The sequence below is a fragment of the Corvus cornix genome, chromosome Z (genome assembly GCF_000738735.6).
Source record: "Corvus cornix cornix isolate S_Up_H32 chromosome Z, ASM73873v5, whole genome shotgun sequence".
Lineage (NCBI taxonomy): Eukaryota > Metazoa > Chordata > Aves > Passeriformes > Corvidae > Corvus > Corvus cornix.
Window position 1 is genome coordinate 12,704,138 of NC_046357.1, and position 18,986 is coordinate 12,723,123.

Below are 18,986 nucleotides of genomic sequence, written 5' to 3' on the forward strand. Positions count from 1 at the left end.
ATTGGCTTCCCTTGATCAGCTAGATGGACTACCCTGTTGTAGAAGGAAACCATGTTCCACAAGCAGGACTTTCCCCTCATGAAGCTGTGTTGGCTGTGACTGATACCTGCAGTGTCCTTCAAGTGCTTTACAATACCTCCCAGAATAATATTTTCCATGATTTTACCAGGCACTGAAGTGAGACTGACAGGCCTGTAGTTTCCAGGGTTCTCCTTCTTGCCTGTCTTGAAAACTGGGACAATGTTGGCAGTCAGCCAGGATCTCTCTGGTTTCCCAAGACATTTATAAATCATCAAGAGAGGTCTTGTGGTGACATCAGCCAGCTCTTTGAGGATTCTCAAATGAATCCCATCAGCACCACAGCCTTGTAGGGATCCAGCTAGAGCAGCAGACCCCGCACAAATTCAGGGTCAACGGGGAGTTGATCATTCTCACAGTCATGGCCCTCCAGCTCAGAGCACTGAGACCCCCTGGTCCATCATGGATACTGAAGGCATAGACAAAGAATGCATTAAACAAGTCAGAATCTTCAGCCTGAAGACTTAAAACTGTAAATCTTCAGCTTCTGGTGTCCTTTTTTGAAAAATTATCACACTGATGCTCTAGGCTCTACTTGAGGTAGTTTGTCTGTGTTTCGTAAGATGCAATTACAGCTTTTTCTTTTTCACTGGTCTGCAGCTACATGTAACAGCTGAATTTACGGTATGTGCTTTATTCCACATACACCAAAGGCTCTTCCTTTCTTCTTCTTGTTACTCCTAAACCCAGTTTTGTCCAGCTTCAAGTCCATGTTTCTCTAACTGACCACGGATGGGGAGCTGCAGGGTCTCCACTGTCAAGCCTGTGCCCCAGATTTCATCATTTCATGCCCTGTGCTGCTCTAAGCTCCATGCTGTATCTCCATCCTGGTATTTTTCAACTCTGTATTGTATTACATGTCATAGAAGTACTAATTGTTACTTCTACTGATATAAATCTGCACCATACAAAGAAAAACAAAAATAAAATTAATTACTGTAGGTGACTCATCACTTAGAGAAATTGCTGTCATAGAAAGAAAACAAACCTCTGGGCAGATCAAGAAAAGCTCAGACAGAGCAAGCCTGCAGGCCCTTGTCCTGAAGCTCTGCAAAAGCTGGGTGCCTGTTGCTAGCAATGGCAATGCCAGGTTACAAGGCTACCCTGCTGCACTTCTTACCTGCCCTCTCACTAAATTAGGCAAGCTGTCATGTGGAGGAGGCCTTTAAGTGTTTATGAAGTAGTACATCCAGTCCAAGTCCATATGCCTCGAGTTGAATGTTCACTGATGAAAGAGATTATCCAGATTTTGGAAGTTTTAGAGATCAATAGCTATGAATGAAGAATCAAAGCAAGAACCTGCTCTTTTTAATTCTTAATTTCCAAATTAAACCTTTGGTGCACAAACATGTATTTCAGGACCTTCCCTACCACTAATACTTGCTGCCTAACTGGAATCAAAAATTTATGTCAAAGGCATGAGAAAATCTTCCTTGTCAGATAATTCCCTCAGCACTGATTTTTTCATTTCAGTGGTTTGTAATACACAAGGGGTAGTAAGCAGATGGAACTAGTTTACATTTGCCCATTCATGCGAATTCTTTTTAAAAAAGGATTTTTATAGTAAGATCTGTTTTGCTGAAGCCTTTAAAGCCATTGTAATAGACAGAGACAGAACAGTATAGAAAGACATCTATAATTGGATTCCCATAACTGCTGTGTGGGGATTTGGCAGTTTCTCCCAGTCAGCATTGACAAAGCCACAGTTCACGAGTTCTAGCTGGAGTCTCCTGGCTCAGTGGTCTGCTTCATCTGTGAAGAGCATGCCCAGACTGGATGCTGGAGGTTGATACTGGAAAAAACAATCCACAAGCAAAACTATAACGAGCCAGAGATGGTGGAGAAGGAGTCTGTGTTCATCTTTATGCCATATGCATGGCCTGTGAGAGCTGTGGGCTCAGGTCAGTACCCCATGCTGTGATGGCAGGTGGGAGACATTTGCTCCCTTGGAAACTTCCCTTGGGCTTGTCTGGAATGTGTCAAAGACACCTATACATGTCCACTGCTCAGGTAGGGAATGCATGCATGCATTTATTTTAGGAGAGGCACTTTCCCAGAGATCTACAATTTAGAGACTTATGAAACTGGACGAGGTGCTAAGCAATCTTAATTCCACCAAAGCTGAAAATTAGCATGCTCAGAAAGCCTAATGACCTAGCCTGGAATACAAACCTTTAAGTCTGACTTCTCTACCAGGCAAATGGGAAGAAATGAGGAGTTTGCCAGCTTTTGCCAAGAAGGCCAGTGGCTTTCTGGCCTGGATCAGCAATAGTGCGGCCAGCAGGACCAGACCAGCAAATATTCCTCTGTGCTGGGCACCACACCTCAAATTCTGGCTTCAGTTCTGGGCCCGTCACTTCAAAAAGGACATTGAGGTGCTGGAGAGTGTCCAGAGAAGGAGAATGGAACTGGAAGAGTCTGGAGCACAGGTCTGATGAAGAGCAGCAGAGGGATCTGGGTGTATTTATCCTGGAGAAAAGGAGGCTCAGGGAAGACCTTATCACTCTCTACAACTTCCTGAAAGGAGGATGTAGCCTCCTTGAGGATCTAGGTGGGAGTCAATCTCTTCTGCCATGTCTCAAGCCAAAGGGTGAGAAGAAATGGGGTTAAGTTATGCCAGGGAAGGGTCATACTAGATATTAGGAAAAATATTTTTCTCTGAAAGGGTGGTCAGGCATTGGAATAATTTGCCCAGAGAGATGGCGGAGTCACCTTCTCTGAAAATGTTTAGGAGGCATCTGGGCATTTGGGAATATGTTTAGGGTTAATTATTGTGGTGCTGGTTTGATAGCTGGACTCAATGATCTTGAAGGCCTCCTCCAACCTTGATGATTCTGTGATTCTGTCACTCTGAGGACCATGCTTAGACTTTTGTCTCCTGTTCTTCTTGTGCACGTGCATCTGTGCTATGCAGGCAACTTGGCCTGTTTGCCAGTAGTGCTGCTTCCAGTGCTGCAAAAGTGTTAGGCCCACCCCATACGTCTCCTTCTCCTCAGGCTTTGGTCATGAGTCCCAGCAAATGTGTTAAAGCCCTCGTCACAAGGCTGGCAAGCCTGCTGGCAGAGACACTCTTGCTGGACTTTTACAACCACATCACCTCTTTCCTTCCAACCCTTATTTATGAGTGACAATGCATTCATCTGTTTTGAGACCTGACAGTATCTTCAGTGTGCTGACTCATCCCTGAGTCTCAGCCTGAGTCAACCCTGAGTCAACTCAACCCTGAGTCCTCACAGCCAGAGAAAAGAGACCTTCACTGAGGCAACAGCAGCTCCTGTGCTAAGGTGGCACCATCTCGGGCCTGCTGTGCAGAGGAGCAGAGGCAATAACTCATCCTCTGCATGACAGAAGTCACTTCTGAAACGCAGAGGCCGTGGAGAGAGGGGCTCTGGGACATCACAAAGCTCTCTAGAGTGATGGTGTATCACCAGCCATGCTGATGAGTATCCCCAGCATGCTGAGTGCTGAATTGTGCTGCCATGTCAAGCACACCCTGGCCGGGAAAAGCATCCAGCTCACATACCACCGGTACATTTCCAGAGTCAGGAACCAAAACTGTTCCTGCTAATTTGGAGAGGAAGCTCCAGTGAATAACAAGAAAAGAACACATCCCATTTGTGGTTGTTTAAGGAATGACACCACACAGGCTGAAGTCATAGCTGCAGTGAGTTTGGCTCCACGGGCTGGCAAGAGCAGCGCTTCCCGCCCTGGCAGACAACACAGCTCCCCCCTCGCCGCCTCCTCCAGACACTCCTGCAGCAGTGCTTGGCCTGGCTCTGTCCTCCCCTGTATGACTACTGACATTGCTTCCCACTACCTTTTCCTCTCCTGCCTAGTGGTGCCTGCATGATCCCAGATACCTGTAGAAATCCACATTTCAGAGGACTGGGAGGGTTGTGAAAAAATGATCAAGACTCCCCCTATTGGCATATGCCTGTGCCAAGAGCAGAGACTTCACAACCACTCTTCCTTCCCCAGGCCATTCCAGCACTTTGTGATCGTCTTCAGGGAGGCCTCTCTGAGGAGCAGCATGCTGAAACCTTCTCCTCTCTGGTTTTGGCTCCCCCCTCTTTGCCCCCTTCAGTGAGGACAGATTGTTCTAGTTGTTGTTGAAGCAAGCTGCAGACTGTTCTTGTTCTATTCTTTGCTACTTCCCCCACTTTGCAATGATTAAGGACAGCTTTTCAGCATCAAAAGGTATTTGATCCCACTAAATGCTGGGTCCATTTAACTGTTTTCTTCTGTGGACAAAAGAGAGAGAGTACAGAAGTTTCTCATGCATGTCAGACTTTCATTGCATTGTTTCACTGTGGTTAACAGAAAGTTGCCAATATTTTTGAGAAATGTAGAATTAAAAAAACCGTAACACCCACAACATTGTTTGTTCCATTTGGCCTGAAATATTCAAGAACTTAAATTGTCATTATTCCAAGGCACAGGATAAAAATAATCAATTTTTAGTAAACATTAGTTGCTTAACTTCTTAAAAACGGAAATATCTAGTGTTTTCATTTTCCATTCTCCAACTGAAAACAGCTTTGTGGTAGATTTTGAAGACGAGAAAAATTGTAAAGATAACTGCATCTTTTTCTGCAATGCTCCTGGTCTCAAATCACCTTCAAAAAAACTTGTCAAGTGCATTTAGCACCTGACACAGCATTACAAAAACAAAAATATGCTTGTGCTTCCTGAGAGCAAGGGAAAAAGGCAGGTAAAGGTAAAGGTTAGGAATGCTGTAGTTGTGTAGCCAGGCAGAGCAATCCATCACACTGCTGCTGGCAGTGTGCACCCTTCAGGCTGGAAATGTTCCTCTGCCCAGAGGGGCAAGCTGAGGGTCACTCCTGTGGGGTCAGACCTACATGGAGACTGGGCTGGGGCTCTGTTACAGAGCAGGTCTGGGGACAGGACTCAACAGGCAGGTTGGTGGTGACCGCCGTCTTAGGAATTAGCTCAGTAGCATGAGCACAGTCTGCATGTGCCAGCTGGTCTCTGCTCTGGAGAGCAGACAATTAATTTCAGCTGGAAAACTACAACCACACAGGGAGACAGCATCTTTGGACATAAAATGATTTTATTTAGAGTCAGAGTTCAGCTGGGTTTGGAACTAGATTATCTGTAAGGTCCCTTCCAACACAAACCATTCCGTGATCCTGTAATTTAATTGGATTACAGCTTGGTTTAAAATCAGAATACTTTTCCCTTGACAACCTACTTACCACGGAGTTTCTTTTTCAGTGTATGTGAAACTGTCTTAATTTTAATGGCAGGAAAAAACCACAAAGGCTTCTCCTGTAAAATTAGTCCTCTTTGCTGCATAATGTTCTTCATAGTGGACTTCATGGTTGCTGGGGTTTTTTTAGCCTCTATTCCACACAAACAACCCTGCTGATTTCCCTACCAAGGACCAGCAGATATGCTCATATCTGTTCTTCTGATAGCTGAAGAACTTCTCCACAACAATGGTCACATGTAGCACCTAAAGGAGCAATAAACTAAACTGCAAAACAACCAGAGACTTTTTTTTTTGAGACACTTCTTATGAACTTTATAAGGCATTTCTTATACCTTCCCTCCTGCCTAAATTCAACAAGAAATCTGAATTTTTAGAAACGTCAATTGACTTAAATTGACTCTGTCATGAGTTTATAGATCATGTTAGGCTTCCTAGTATGCTTTTCTTAGTAGATTCAGTCCAGTGCTGAACTACAAACTGAGCAGACACTTCAGGCTGTTCAGACAAAACCAACAATCAAATAGGTGTGTATGTATTCAGAACTAGTTAGAAAATGATGCGGAAAAATTTCAGAGTTCTGATGAAATCTCTGTACCCTTTATGAAAAATTCTGGATTCACTGAATTCTGCTTACAGTTTTGTGGACAATAACAGAGCAGGTGCAACCGAAGAAATTTCATCACACCCTGATGTAATCTGAGACACCTGAAGGCCTGTTAAGAATTTTTCAGATTGGTAACTCATTAACCATCTCAGAAACGGCGCAGACCAGTTTCCAGAGGAGTGTAGAGTAAACATTCATGTGTGTCTGTATGTGCTGAGTGTTGTAAACGAGGCTGAGACTTTTAAAGGAAAAGTCAACTCGCTTATTTGTTAACTGCTGGGAGCGGGAACCCAGGATAAGCCCAGGCTCCGTGCGACAAGCCAGAACAAAACAATACTTGAAAAACGACAGTGAGACCCACTGGGTGCTCCCTTGGACCCCAAGTTCCGCAGGAGGACCCCTCCCCTGGGGGCAGGTAGCTTTTTAAAGTCTCTGGTGCCACCAGACTGGTGCATTTCTTAATCCTCATGCTGACTGGTCCCTTTCCTGTTCGCTGGTTGGTCTATACCTCCGTGCATACCTCAGCAACCATTTTCAAGTAAGTCCACTTCATTGGTTGGCTTGTTCTCCAATCACAGGCTAGGGCTTCGTCCTCATCCCTTGTACCCTACGAAGCAATGTACTAGAAAGTTCCTTCTATTAAACCCATTGGGTCCTTGTTATATCCCCATCCAGTGGTTACATTCCAGCATTACACCCGTACAGTCTCGCAAATTCCCTTCAATTAACATGTCCATCTATTCCACCCTCAACTCCCCTCTTTTACATCCCACCCAAACAGCAATAACCAACACCCTGAAACCAATTCATTTATTACACCAGGGCTCACTGGCAGGGGGAAGGAAAGGCAGCAGAAGGCATATGAATATTCAGATATTAATTTTTTTTTTTGCTTTCGAGAGCATCCCTGCTGTTTCAATCTGCTGCACCCCTCTGAAAGTCAATGCAAATTCTGCACCTGAAGAATTTCTTAACACGGGTGGGAGACTGAATTCCAAGGACAAACTTGTTTAGTGAAAACCATTTCTCCAGCCTTCAGTGCCTCTGTTTTGTCTTTGCAGAGTGCGTGAAAAGGGAGCAGCCCAGATAATGTTCATTGCCCTTTTTATCTTCTGCATTCCCAGGAGGTTTCTGAAGATCGATTCACAAAACAAAGGTAGTGGATGGCAGGATGTTACATTTTCACAAAGGCAGTATTTCTGAATCAGTAAATGATTAAATAAGCATTGTTCCCTGCTTGTGCATTAATGTGCAATCACCTGCCAGATGAGAGATATGAAAGTATATTCTAAATCTTGCACAAGCTTCTCTTTAGTACCAGGAAGTACCTGTCGATGAGAGATAAGCAGCCTGGCAGGATGCAAGTGGTATTAGTCTAGCAATTGCCTAAAAATAATTTTCTGCTTTTGCCAGGAAACAATGCACTTTTTCATTCTTGCTCAGTGTTTCATCCGTGGCCAGAACAGGACTCTCCCTGCATTTCCCACGTTCTCTTACACTGACTTGTACATGCTGCCTTTGCCATCAGCCTTGATCGTACATGTTCACCGAGCTGCTGGCCTACCCAGAGGGCCAGGGAACACACACAGGCTATCTCCTACCCCTAAGGAGTCTATCGACATCCTGACTCCCTACCAAAGTGTTACATTATCTTACTGACAATGCTTGTGACCTTCTGCAGATTGAGTTACTAATAGCTGTGTCTAGGCAGAGAGAAATTTTTCCTCATCATACAGATGTTTAACCTTTTCAGCTTTCTTCTTGCTGCAAATGAACAAAACCTCATCTCCCCAAAGGTTCTAACCACCAGCGGGTCTTTGAAGTGGCAACTAATCATCAGGAAAAATGTATGGTGGTGAGGGGTTTTTTCTTTGCGAATCACAACCAACAGTCTTTTACTTACATGCATCTATTATGTTTTGAGTAAACAATCGAACCAGAGAATTTTTTCAACGCTATCAACTATGAAAGCAGAGAAACGTGTTCTAAAACTGCAACTGTGCGCAAGGCCTCCAGGGCAATGCAGCACTTTCCCACAGCCACTTTTTCTCGGTCTTCTCACTCAGCAGCACAAGCAGTCTCCCATTCTCCAGCCTGTGTGGGCAGACATAAGAAGAAAAGGCAATATTTTTAAAAGAGGTAAAACAAAAAGGCTCTCGAAACCCTATGGCAATTGTCCAGGGAAGCAGCGTAACTGCAGGTTGTGCCAGCCGCAGGCTCCAGTGTCACCTTGGAGACCAGCCGGTAAGTTCCAGGCCTCCCAAAAGAGGGGGGCCAAGGCAGCCAAGTGTGTAAACAAACAAAACGAGATGAAGAAGGAAGCTTTGCAGTGAGGCCACAGCCCATTATCACCTAACTTGTTGCTTGAGCCCAGCAGTGGTGAAGAAAGTCAGGCACAACACCATCCCAGGTGCCTGAACACCTCCCCAGTCCTGAGTGGAAACTCCAGGTTCAGGATAGCATTGCAGGTAAAGGATTTTTTGTCCTTTTTGCTACCTCACAGTGAGTTTCTCTGATCAGGCAAGAGTAGTTATTTTTAATATAGATATATAATTATATACATATATTTATAAATAGATTATATATATTTATAAATATATTTTTATATATGTACATATATATACGTACACACACACATATATATATATATATATATATGAAAAAGAGCAATTGCAGTGATGTCCACCTGCCAGAAGGTTGAAACTGGATGATGCTGGTCACGATGGAAAGGGAGATGGGAGGCTGTTGCAGGGGGGTCAGTGGGGCTGGGAAGCCAGATTTTTAAGGAGGTGTTTAGATGGCTGTCAAGTACACCTGCAGTTTTCATGCTTTTAATAATTTAATGCAACTGTAACTAGTAAACTAAACATGTGCAATTGGTTTAGGCCACTTAATCTATTCTTAGATCTTGAGATCTTCTGCCCTGGGGTAGGTGGTGTGCCACTTGTGTCTTTGGCCATGAAGGGCTTTCAGGAGCCTGGGCAATCCAGAGGTAATTATGGGATTCTGCCTGTCATACTGCAGTGCTTTTTAGGATTTTCATAGGAGGCTATTGGGCTCATCTGAAGAATAACATCTAAAAAAATATTGCAGAGCTTAGACTGAATCTGACTCTTTCCAGGTTTAATCCTTAGGTGCAGAGGAATGTAAAGGGGTCCGGTTGTTGAACAGCCTAATATTCTGGAAAAATCCAACACAAAATTTAAGGTTCTGTATTTGTTAGGAATAAATGCAATCATTTCTGTTTGGCCTGTACAACACAACATCACCCATAGAAACAAACAATGCTGACAGCGTGTGGTATTGTAATTATTCATAGCCTAGGCTGTTAAGCAAAACAAAACTCTCTAGCATTCAAAATTAAAATAAACACTGCTGCTTAATTTCACTAAGGGAGACATCTGATAGTCTTGGATAAGACATACAAATTAAAACCATGTGGAATTATTGCTATGACCTGTTCTGGTTTTATTAATGGTATTAATATGTAACATATTTGTACACTATGCAGAGAACTGTTATATTCAACAAACCCTGATTGCATCTTTAATTACTTCACATTATCCAAAAAGAGGCAAGAGCAAAATGAAAGGAGAGGATAGAGTGTGTGAATGACTGTGATTCCTCCCTCCTTGCACTGGTTTGGAATCTCTTTTCTTACAATATGGCCTAGGAAGGGTTTACCTCTAACTTAAGCCTGCAGCCAACAGAAATAGGAAAGTGGTAGAAATGTCACCACGGATCAGGCTTGCATGTAGCAGGTTTTATATTTAACTGGTTTTCTGTATTTTCTGGATGTATAAAAAGGGTTCTCAAATGTCATGTGCTACAGGAAGACAGGTCCTGTTTAAGGGGTTTTAGTGTGATGTGAAAGTGCAATTACTTGACAAACCGACTTTAATTGCTGAGTTTTGTATAGAAGTATTATTACCGCAGGCCTGGTTCCTACAGTATATCACCGTGTCCCGCAGCCATAGGGAGGAGGAGGAGGAGAAGATCTAGCAGGCAGGAATTGTGCAGCAAGATTGATTTATTTAATTATTTTACAAACTCTTTTATGGACTTTTTTCTTCATAGTCTAATTGGACAAAGAACCAGCCACCCCTTGGGGGTGATTGGCCAAAATCCTAAAACATCCATTATCAAAATATTTTCTACTATACCATAAACAAGACTTTCCAAGGTTGCAGGTGGCTTGGTTGTTTACATTCCCTGCTACCTCTTCTGTGAGAGAGAAAAGTCTCTCACAGACTTAGAAAATAACAAGAAGATCCTCACTAACAGCATTTTTGTACCTACAAAGTATAATATTGGTGATTTTGTTACTGAACATTATAGAGAATACATATTTGCAAAGAGCAGCAGAAATATTTATTATTAGTGTTTTTAACCATAATACCTGGGGGGAAAAAAAGTGGGAATATCTTTACCTATGGTATTAGTGAGATTAGTGGGAGTGGGTGTTCTGACCCACTTCAGACGGAGCACTGGGAAAAAAATTTAGAAGTTCAAGAGCAGCAGCAGAATCATCTGACATCTGGAAATTCATTTTGTACCAGGAATCCTGAGCTCTGCCTAATTACTAAGCCAAAGTGAGTTTAAAAGGGACCTTTAAGTACTGGGCACATTTTTAGTAGGTAGCTCTTTAATCTTGTAAAATAGAGTAGAAAAGCATCTAATATGGAGGAAATTCAGACTAGAAACAACATATATTAAAAGAAAAGTGATTCAATACTGGGACAACTTAGCCTAGAGATGGTGAGTTCTGAGGTAGAAATGCTTGTAGATGTAGAAGCAAACTTTATTCTTACCACAGAAATAACAGAGGATTGGCCAGTTTCAGTGGCTTTTATTGAGGTTCAGGAGACCATAACAGATATCAAATCAGATCATCCCTCCCTAGCCTCAATTCATGAGTCTTACTGCAATGATTATTTGACACACATTGCATTATTCTGGAAATTACTCCACTGAACCTGAGGCAGCTCTTTTCTTTTTTGCTACACTCTTTTCATGGTCTGTGTGTGTTTGTGTGGATTTTTGCAGCATGCAGTGGAGATTAATTATGTCCTTGTTGGTCTCAGTATTTATAGATCTCTATAAAGACATAACACAGTGCAGAAAGAAGCACACTGCTCCATGATAATGCTTGCACCATGCACTCTGTGTATAGATGTATAATTGCTATATATTATATAAAAGCAGTAGTACATTATTATATAATATCAATGTAGTTTGTTTATGTAACCTCACTGTATTTTATAGTCTTTCCAGCTAAACATTTCCTCTTAAGGACAGGTCATTGTTTGCAGAAAATGTTTTTGGCTGCTGATCTCTTCCTGTAAGATCAGCTGTAAGATCTTCCCGGTCACTGGTTAATGAGTTCCCAGAAGAACTTTGCTTGTTCTGTCTGAAGAAAAGCCGAAAATACTCTATATTTTACCTCTCTAGACTTCTACAATAACCTAGTACTGAAACCATTTGTGGAGTACAAAACCATTTTATTTTTCTGTTTTTCCAAGCCCAGCTGGGGTCTTCCGAAGCAGTTATAAAATTCAGCATATGTGACATTACCAGTAGCCATAACCAGTGTTCAGTAAACAGGAGTGGAGTAGGTAAGATGAAACAGTTTAATTCCATGTTTCTTAGAAGTTTTGTCTGACCCTTTCAATTCACACTTCTGCACATGGAATGACAACGGGATTGGAAGTGCCACGTGCACTGACAATGCCTCACGGAGCTGCTCAGATTCATCTCCTCAACCCAGCACTGCCTCAGCAGAGCAGCAGCTGCCCTTTGAGTCTAGAGCTCTGCAGTAGATTCTGTAACTCTTTTGTGCCCTGATCCCAAGTGGCTCTAAAGGATGGAAAATATTTTGGGAGTCTTCATGCTCTGCTCCAGACCCATCAGCCAGGCTATGGAATAGCAGTCTTGGCCCTGAGCCTGTGCCCAGGATTCACTGTGGCCCTAAAATATCAATATGGGAATGGGCAGTCCTGCTGTTCTTAGCACTAGGCACAAATAAGCCCTGTGGGAGAGGGAGTGGGTCTCTGCCAGCCCGGGTATGCTGCTCTTGGTGGTGCTGTTGCAGCACTGCAGATTCACAGGCTGGTTTTCCCTATTTTTATTCTGCTGTTTTCCTCTGAGGGAAGCTACAAGGCCTGTGTTGTCAGCATGTGCTAAATACTGTGAAAGTTTAAAGTATTAATTTGTTCTGCAGTTGTGTTAAAAAAGCAATGGGTGTCATGTGTAGGCAACTGCTGTTGCTCAGACATGCAATGGGAGAAATCTCTGCTCTGGAGAATCAGGACTTCGGTGGAAGAAAAGTGAATCAAAGCCAAAGGTCCCCAGCCAGGGTCATTTTTGTCTTCCTGTGGTCAAATGCTAGCTGCAGACCTGGCCAGGTGGAGGAGGTTTGGAAAGGATGCTGTGGACACAAGGCAGCCACACACTCCTGAGTGCATCCACCAGCTGTCACAGTGTTCTCACACTGTAGGCAGAAAATTCTTACACACAATCTCCTGTCTGCATTTGGATTAATCACAGAGTGGTTGGCTGAGCCCTCCTTTCATGGTTGGTAGCCTATAGTGGCAATTTCCCTTTCTGGTAGAAGGATATAAGGAGAAGGAAATAAGAGGGTCAAAATGGAAGAATTGCCACCAGCAGCTTACAAGTGAGGAATTTGGGATGCTCTGTATGCTAAGGCAGGTTTCAGTACTATGTCTGAATGTGAATCCATGCCACATCAGTGTTTTGGTCTTCTAGATGCCGGGCACAGCAAGACATGACCGAGAGATGGCAATCCAAGCAAGAAGAAGCCTGTACAAAACCACTGACCCTCTAGAAAGACTTCGCCTGCAGTGTTTAGCAAAAGGATCTGCAGGCATCAAAGGACTTGGCAAGTGAGTATAAGAAGTCAAACCCATTATTCAGCCTAATAGTTTTAGCTGCAAGAGGATCACAGGCTAAACAGGTGCCAAAATTTGAGTTTCCTCATCTCAGTGAAAACGCCACAACCCACAGAACCTGGCATTGGGGCTCATGTGTTTTGGGACTGACCTGCTCACCTTTTGAAGGATTGAAGACTGTGAATCCCTCATGAGCAAGTGCGTCTGTGAGACCCAGAAAAACTCCTGCCAGGGAGAGGAAGGAAACATAAACCATATATCTCTCTTTGGTGTTTTCTAAAATTATCTTAAGTATTTCAGCACTGGAGATTTTATGCTTCCTTGCCCTTGTTTTAATGGTCTATTAGCTATCTAGTTTGTGGGAGGCACCTAAAATCTTTTTTGCAAATGCTTTTTGCAAGCATCCCACCCCTCGGAAAGGGGAGCTGCATCACACCCTGAGACCCTTGCCATGCCCCACAAACCACAAAGGAATCCAGATGGTGACCAACTGGAACTTCATCTAAATGTGCAACTTGCAGAGGGCAGAGGGCTATCATGAACAGGGATATACCACGGCAGCCTTTCCCTTGTTTAACTTCAGATATGTAATATTCATGCCCCCAATCTAAACAAGTCGTCTCTAGTGCCAATAAGTGTAGGGAGTTTGTTGGTGGGGTTTTTTTTCCTTTTTTTTCCCCCCTCAGATTAGGGAACAAGGAGGAAATGTTACCTCAGTAAGGTGACTCTCTACTCTAGTCCTATGCTAAACCACTGCAGCACTCTCCATGTTTTCCTATGCATTTTCCTCAAATTTCATGTTTTCCACAGAGCATTTAAGATTATTGATGGTAACAACAGCAGAACCCTTGATTTCAACGAGTTTCTGAGAGGACTACATGATTATGCTGTGATGATCAGTAAGGAAGAAGCACAAGAGCTTTTCCTGAAGTTTGATAAAGACGGCAGTGGAACAATTGATTTTGATGAATTTCTTGTTACACTGAGAGTAAGTCTGGGATTCATGTTGTTATTGCATTAAATGGATTAAAATATAGCAGAACAGAACAAAATAGAATAGAATATTTGCAAATAAACAGTTGTGATTTTTTTTCAATTAATTGTGGCCTTGATTTAGATACTGAAATTCCTGTGCTGCAGTCTGGGTACCTATGTGGTTCAGCCCATCAATCTTACTTCTTTCTTGGCCATTTTATGATGCATCTCTTCATAACATGAACTAATTCAGGGGAGCCTTTCTCTAATCCACCACAGTGATTGATTTTGTCTGAAGTTTCTTTGCTCTGCTGAAGCCTGAACAATCAAGATAGAAAATATTAGTACTTAGGGTAATTAGTAATTTCTTTTTCGAAATATTTAAAATGGGCAGATCAGAAAAGTGTTCTAGGTAGCATTTTCTCTCTTATTGTCCATTTGCTATTGTATGGCTAGACATTGAATAGTCAATAACATTGCTCTTTTGAGGATATATTGCTCTTTCTAGCTCACAGACGGTGTAGATTATCACCAGTTTATTGTCCCATGTTCCTTGAAAGTTTTACTGCTAGCAACAGCAAGTAATTGAATTTGGAGCTGGGCACGTAGTTGGCAAAAATAAAATGACTGTTAATATTTCTTTACAGCCTCCCATGTCCAATGCAAGAAAAGAGATCATCATGCAGGTGTTTCGGAAGTTAGACAAGACTGGAGATGGTGTCATAACAATTGAAGACTTACGAGGGGTGTATAATGTAAAATATCATCCCAAATACCAAAATGGAGACTGGACAGAAGATCAAGTTTTTAGAGCCTTTCTGGATAATTTTGATTCACCCTATGAAAAAGATGGGAGGGTAAGCGAAGCACCAAGTGTCAAGCCATGAAATCACCGTCTGACTCAGAATTTGACTTACGTTATTAAGTGTGGGAGTAATTGCAGTACCAAACATCCATTTGCATCACATCTATATGGAAAATTGAAGTAGATGCTTAACCTGTGCACAACACTCCTGATACAGCTAGCTTGCATGTTCTGAGGCAAAGGGGCTCTGCAGGAGGTACAAAGGTGGTTGTGAGATTGCACTAAGGCTTGTAGCTTTAATAATATAATTTCATAGATTACACTAAGTACATATTCAGAGTGCCCCACAAAATCACTGATTTTCAAGATCCACATAAACTGAGGGATTTTTCACTTCTTAGGAGAATAACTACTCGGATCCAGTTAAAAAGCAGGTTCCCATGTATGTTAAATACTTTACAGTTCTTCTCCAATGTAATTACTGAGACACTTGACTTGGAAATCAGTCCATAATAGAAACAGGTTTATCTACAGAGAGCTGGAGGGAGGATGGGGCTGGGGCTGCTGCCACCAGCTGTGTGCCCTGAGGAGCCACGAGCTGGGACAAAGCTGGGAGCCCTTCCTGCACTCTGGCTCAACTTTCTGGTTCAGGTGCAAAGCCTGGGCACCTTCAGTGATGGACTTATATACATCTGCTTTGCAACCACCTCCGAGCCAAGCATGCTCTCTTTCGCCTTGTTATGTGTCTGCAAATTCTTTGGTCTGGCCTTACGTCTGTCTGACCAGCTCAGAGCAATCCGGTATCTCAGTGGTTCACATGGTGATATTCTCAGTCTGAGCAGTTAATAATAACAAACAAGGCTGTAAGTTTTTTATCACTGCTTTGTGGGATGTGTTCAACACTTCCCACTCTCCAGGCTGCACCTGGGTTTTCAAGGCTACATTGCACTTATGACTCCTGCCTGTCTAATACTCCACCCGAATCCTTCACTTGCTTTGTTCTCAACACCCAGGCTCTCAGGCGTAGAGAGGTGGGGAGTTTTATTTACTTTGGGCATGACTCTGCACCTAGTAGAGCTGAATTTCATCCCTTCTGCTGCAGTGTCATTCTTAGGGGTTCCAGTTCTGAGCCAGCTATCTCCTTCCATCTCCACAGCTGTGGCGACATCTAGAAAATGTCAAACAAAATGTTCCTGCTTTTTGTTCTGAGGTCGCACATGAACACATTAAATGAGTCCCCAAAGTGATCCTTGATGAGTTAAGTGCCTGGTTATTCTGAGCACCCACCTGTTGCTCACCATTCCTGATGTTAGCTCACCTGATTGCTGTTTCTTCTGAGAACAGACTGTTGCTTTCCTGAATCACTACATGATACACTAATGATACTGGATACCTAAAATGTTTTTAGCAGAAATGCCTCAAGGTTGAGCATTTGCTAAAAGGGTCCTCTTCACCATGATCTTGCTGGGTGCCTCTGAAATAGGCAGGTTCAGTGAGGCTTGTAATCAGTTCATGTGTGGAGTGGTCCCTTCTCCCTATTGTCATGTTTTTCTAGGTTCTGAAACACACAACACAATCAGAGCAGATATCAAGGAATCAAAGAATATACTGAGTTAGAAGGAACCCATCATGATCATCAGGTCCAACTCCTGGCCCCGCACCTCACACTGCAAGAATCACACCCTGTGCCTGAGAGCATTGTCCAAATGCTTCTTTAGCTCTGTCAGGCTGGTGCTGTGACCACTGCCCTGGGGAGACTGTTCTACTGCCCAACCATCCTCTGGGTGAAGAACCTTTTCCTGATACCCAACCTAAACCTCGCCTGACACAACTCCAGACCATTTCCTTGGGCCCTGTCACTGGTCAGCACATAGCAGAGATCAGTGCTTGCCCCTGCATTTCCCCTCATGAGGATGTTGAGGACCACAATGAGGTCTCCCTCAGTCTCCTCCAGGCTCCTCCTCCAGTGACCTCAGCCACTCCTCACACGGCTTCCCCTCCAGACCCTTCACCACCCTCCTGGCCCTCCTTTGGACACTCTTGTTGGGGTCTCCTCCCCCTGCCATGTAGCCCTGGGAGAGGGGCCCTGAGGGGAGGCACGGTGTTTCCCTGCCCCTGGTCAGCCTCGTTCCCATTGGTTGTTTTGTGTTCCCCTGCGCGGGCAGGGACCCTCGGGTCCCGTGATTGCCTCAGCTCCTCAGCAGAGCCCCGGCCATGTGGCTGGGAAAATAAACATCTCTGAAACATCTATCAAGAATCGGTCCTTATATATTTCCTTTCCATGGGACTCCTGGTTTGAGATATGTGTGTTACACTAATCCCCACTGTAACACACTCTCTCATAGCTTAATGTCTTTTTTATATTGTTTTATATTTTTCTATGTGATATTTATTCAAATAATGACCTACATGGTTTGAGAGTTAAGGCATCACAAGAGACATGCGCAGTTTTTCTGTCAGCTAATTCGATTTTTTTTTTTTTTTGATGGTCATTTTTAAATCTCAAAATACCCATGAAAGCTATTCAAAGCTCTTAGGTATTTGAAAGAACATTTGCTTCATTAAGTGAGACTTGTTTAGAGCAATGATATTTTCTCTCTATGGCTGGTTATAAAGTTCCAAGCTGTTTCTGAATTGCATCAGAAACCCCATCCACTTTAATTAATAATAATGCAAAGAACCAGATTATACCATCCCTGGAAAAAGACACATTAAAACATTTGTCTTCTTAGGCAGCAGTGATTTTAACTTTGGTTCCTGGTAAGATTAGTTAAACTTCACATGTTTCATCTCCATCCAAGTGTTATGGAGAACATGAGCTCTTGTTTCTAGCGAAGTGAGATTAAGCAAATTCTAAGTGTCTTAATTCCTCCTGTTCGTCTCCTTTTTGTTAGCAACAACATGAAATAGCAGATGTTCAGTTTCATTAATTCTCCTCAATGTGTGGTTTTGACTTACATCATTAAAAAAAACAAAGGTTCATTTTCCTATATTTAATTTCTCTGTCTCAGGTCACAACAGAAGAATTCATGAACTACTATGCCGGAGTCAGTGCTTCAATAGACACAGACGTCTACTTTATCATCATGATGAAGAATGCTTGGAAACTCTGATCATATAGCTAAGGAAGCAAGACTTTACTTTCACCTTTTGTAGGTTCCTCTGATGAAGTGTATGCACAACAACACCCTCCTCTTCCATAACAACAGTTTCCAGTAACTGTGCCAGTTACATTCAATCTGCAGAATTAATTCCCAGATGCTTCAGTAGGCTCAGCCTCAGCGGATCAGAACATAATCAGAGAGCAGATCTGGCATCCAGCCACCTCACACATCTGTCCTTTTTCTCTTTGCCTCCCTAGCATGTCTTTTCTGAGATGAGGTTTTCCCTGCTTTTCTGACATCTGCAGTAGGTCATTGTGGCTCCTGAGCATACCCCTCTTGGAGTGTTAGATAGGGATCTGTTTGGCAGAGGAAGCAATAGAAGGAAACCAAAATATTCTTGAACTGTGGTGGTCTTGGACAGGCTGTTATAAATGGAAGGAAATCTGGCCCAAGAGGGTCAGGTAGACTTGTCTCCTGTAGCACTGTAGTATCTCTTAGCTTCTTGAGTGTCACTTGTGTGATGGAGAAATTGCTGATCTTGCTGCTGGGAACCAGCAGTGAGTTCCCAGTACAGGGAGGCTGGAGGGATAATCCAAGAAGGGGAGACATGGGTCAGGAAAAACGCAAAATGCTTTTTAAAGCCCTGTTTTATCTTCCTGGCTCATGACTAAACATACAGACAACTTTCCTGTGCATACCATGTTTCAACCTCTTCTGCAGCCTTTTATAGATTTTCACTCCCTTCTGCCTGGTTTGATTCCTTTATTTCTGTACTGTGAGATCATTTTACTTATATTTTTCTTTAAAGGGGATACATGTGTTACAGTATTTTTTTTTCTCTGCTCCTGGAATGTTTGCTGACCTGGTAGCTGTTACCTGTACACACCTACACTGAAAGTTGCTTACTACTTATTTGTATTTGCAGTGTTTTATGACCAAGCTATGACTTCAAGGAGCTTTCTGGGAAATACAGAACTTGTAACGTTCTTATCTTCTCTATTTCTGACACTGAATAAAGACTGGGAACCTACCATTCTGGTCACACCAATGAGGCTGTCTCAGTTCATCTTTTGTCCTTTGTCCATACAGACACTGAGGAAATAGCACACAAAAGAAACTCTAAAAAGAAAAATCCCCCAAAAACCTAGTGTGTGAGTGTGAGGTGTCTAATTTTCCCTGCTTTGATACCTTTTTCTTTTTTTCTTCTACTTTCTGCTCCCCTCTCACCATTGTGCTGCTCTCCCAGACTGAGAAGCTGCTACTGTAGCAAAGTAAATGG

General features: G+C 42.9%; 1 protein-coding gene across 2 annotated transcripts; it reads left to right on the top strand.

Annotated features, from left to right (window-relative positions):
- Positions 1-8,135: 8,135 nt before the first annotated feature.
- On the top strand, positions 8,136-18,755 carry CAPSL (calcyphosine like). Of its 2 annotated transcripts, XM_010395160.3 has the most exons (6): positions 8,136-8,383; positions 11,438-11,530; positions 12,681-12,817; positions 13,634-13,811; positions 14,446-14,655; positions 17,615-18,755. In XM_010395160.3, exons 3-6 carry the CDS (start codon positions 12,681-12,683, stop codon positions 17,714-17,716), a joined length of 627 nt encoding a protein of 208 aa, XP_010393462.1. In that variant the 5' UTR covers positions 8,136-8,383; positions 11,438-11,530; the 3' UTR covers positions 17,717-18,755. The 2 variants fall into 2 exon arrangements, with proteins under 2 accessions (XP_010393462.1, XP_010393461.1); XM_010395159.4 differs by lacking the exon at positions 11,438-11,530 and having other exon boundaries at positions 8,147-8,383.
- Positions 18,756-18,986: the final 231 nt, after the last annotated feature.

Excerpts from the sequence above, each read along its gene's own strand:
- CAPSL (XM_010395160.3), top strand. The coding sequence starts at position 12,681 with ATGCCGGGCACAGCAAGACATGACCGAGAGATGGCAATCCAAGCAAGA. Across the intron at positions 13,812-14,445 it reads AATTTCTTGTTACACTGAGA|CCTCCCATGTCCAATGCAAG; the intron begins GTAAGTCTGGGA and ends ATTTCTTTACAG. Across the intron at positions 14,656-17,614 it reads CCTATGAAAAAGATGGGAGG|GTCACAACAGAAGAATTCAT; the intron begins GTAAGCGAAGCA and ends TCTCTGTCTCAG.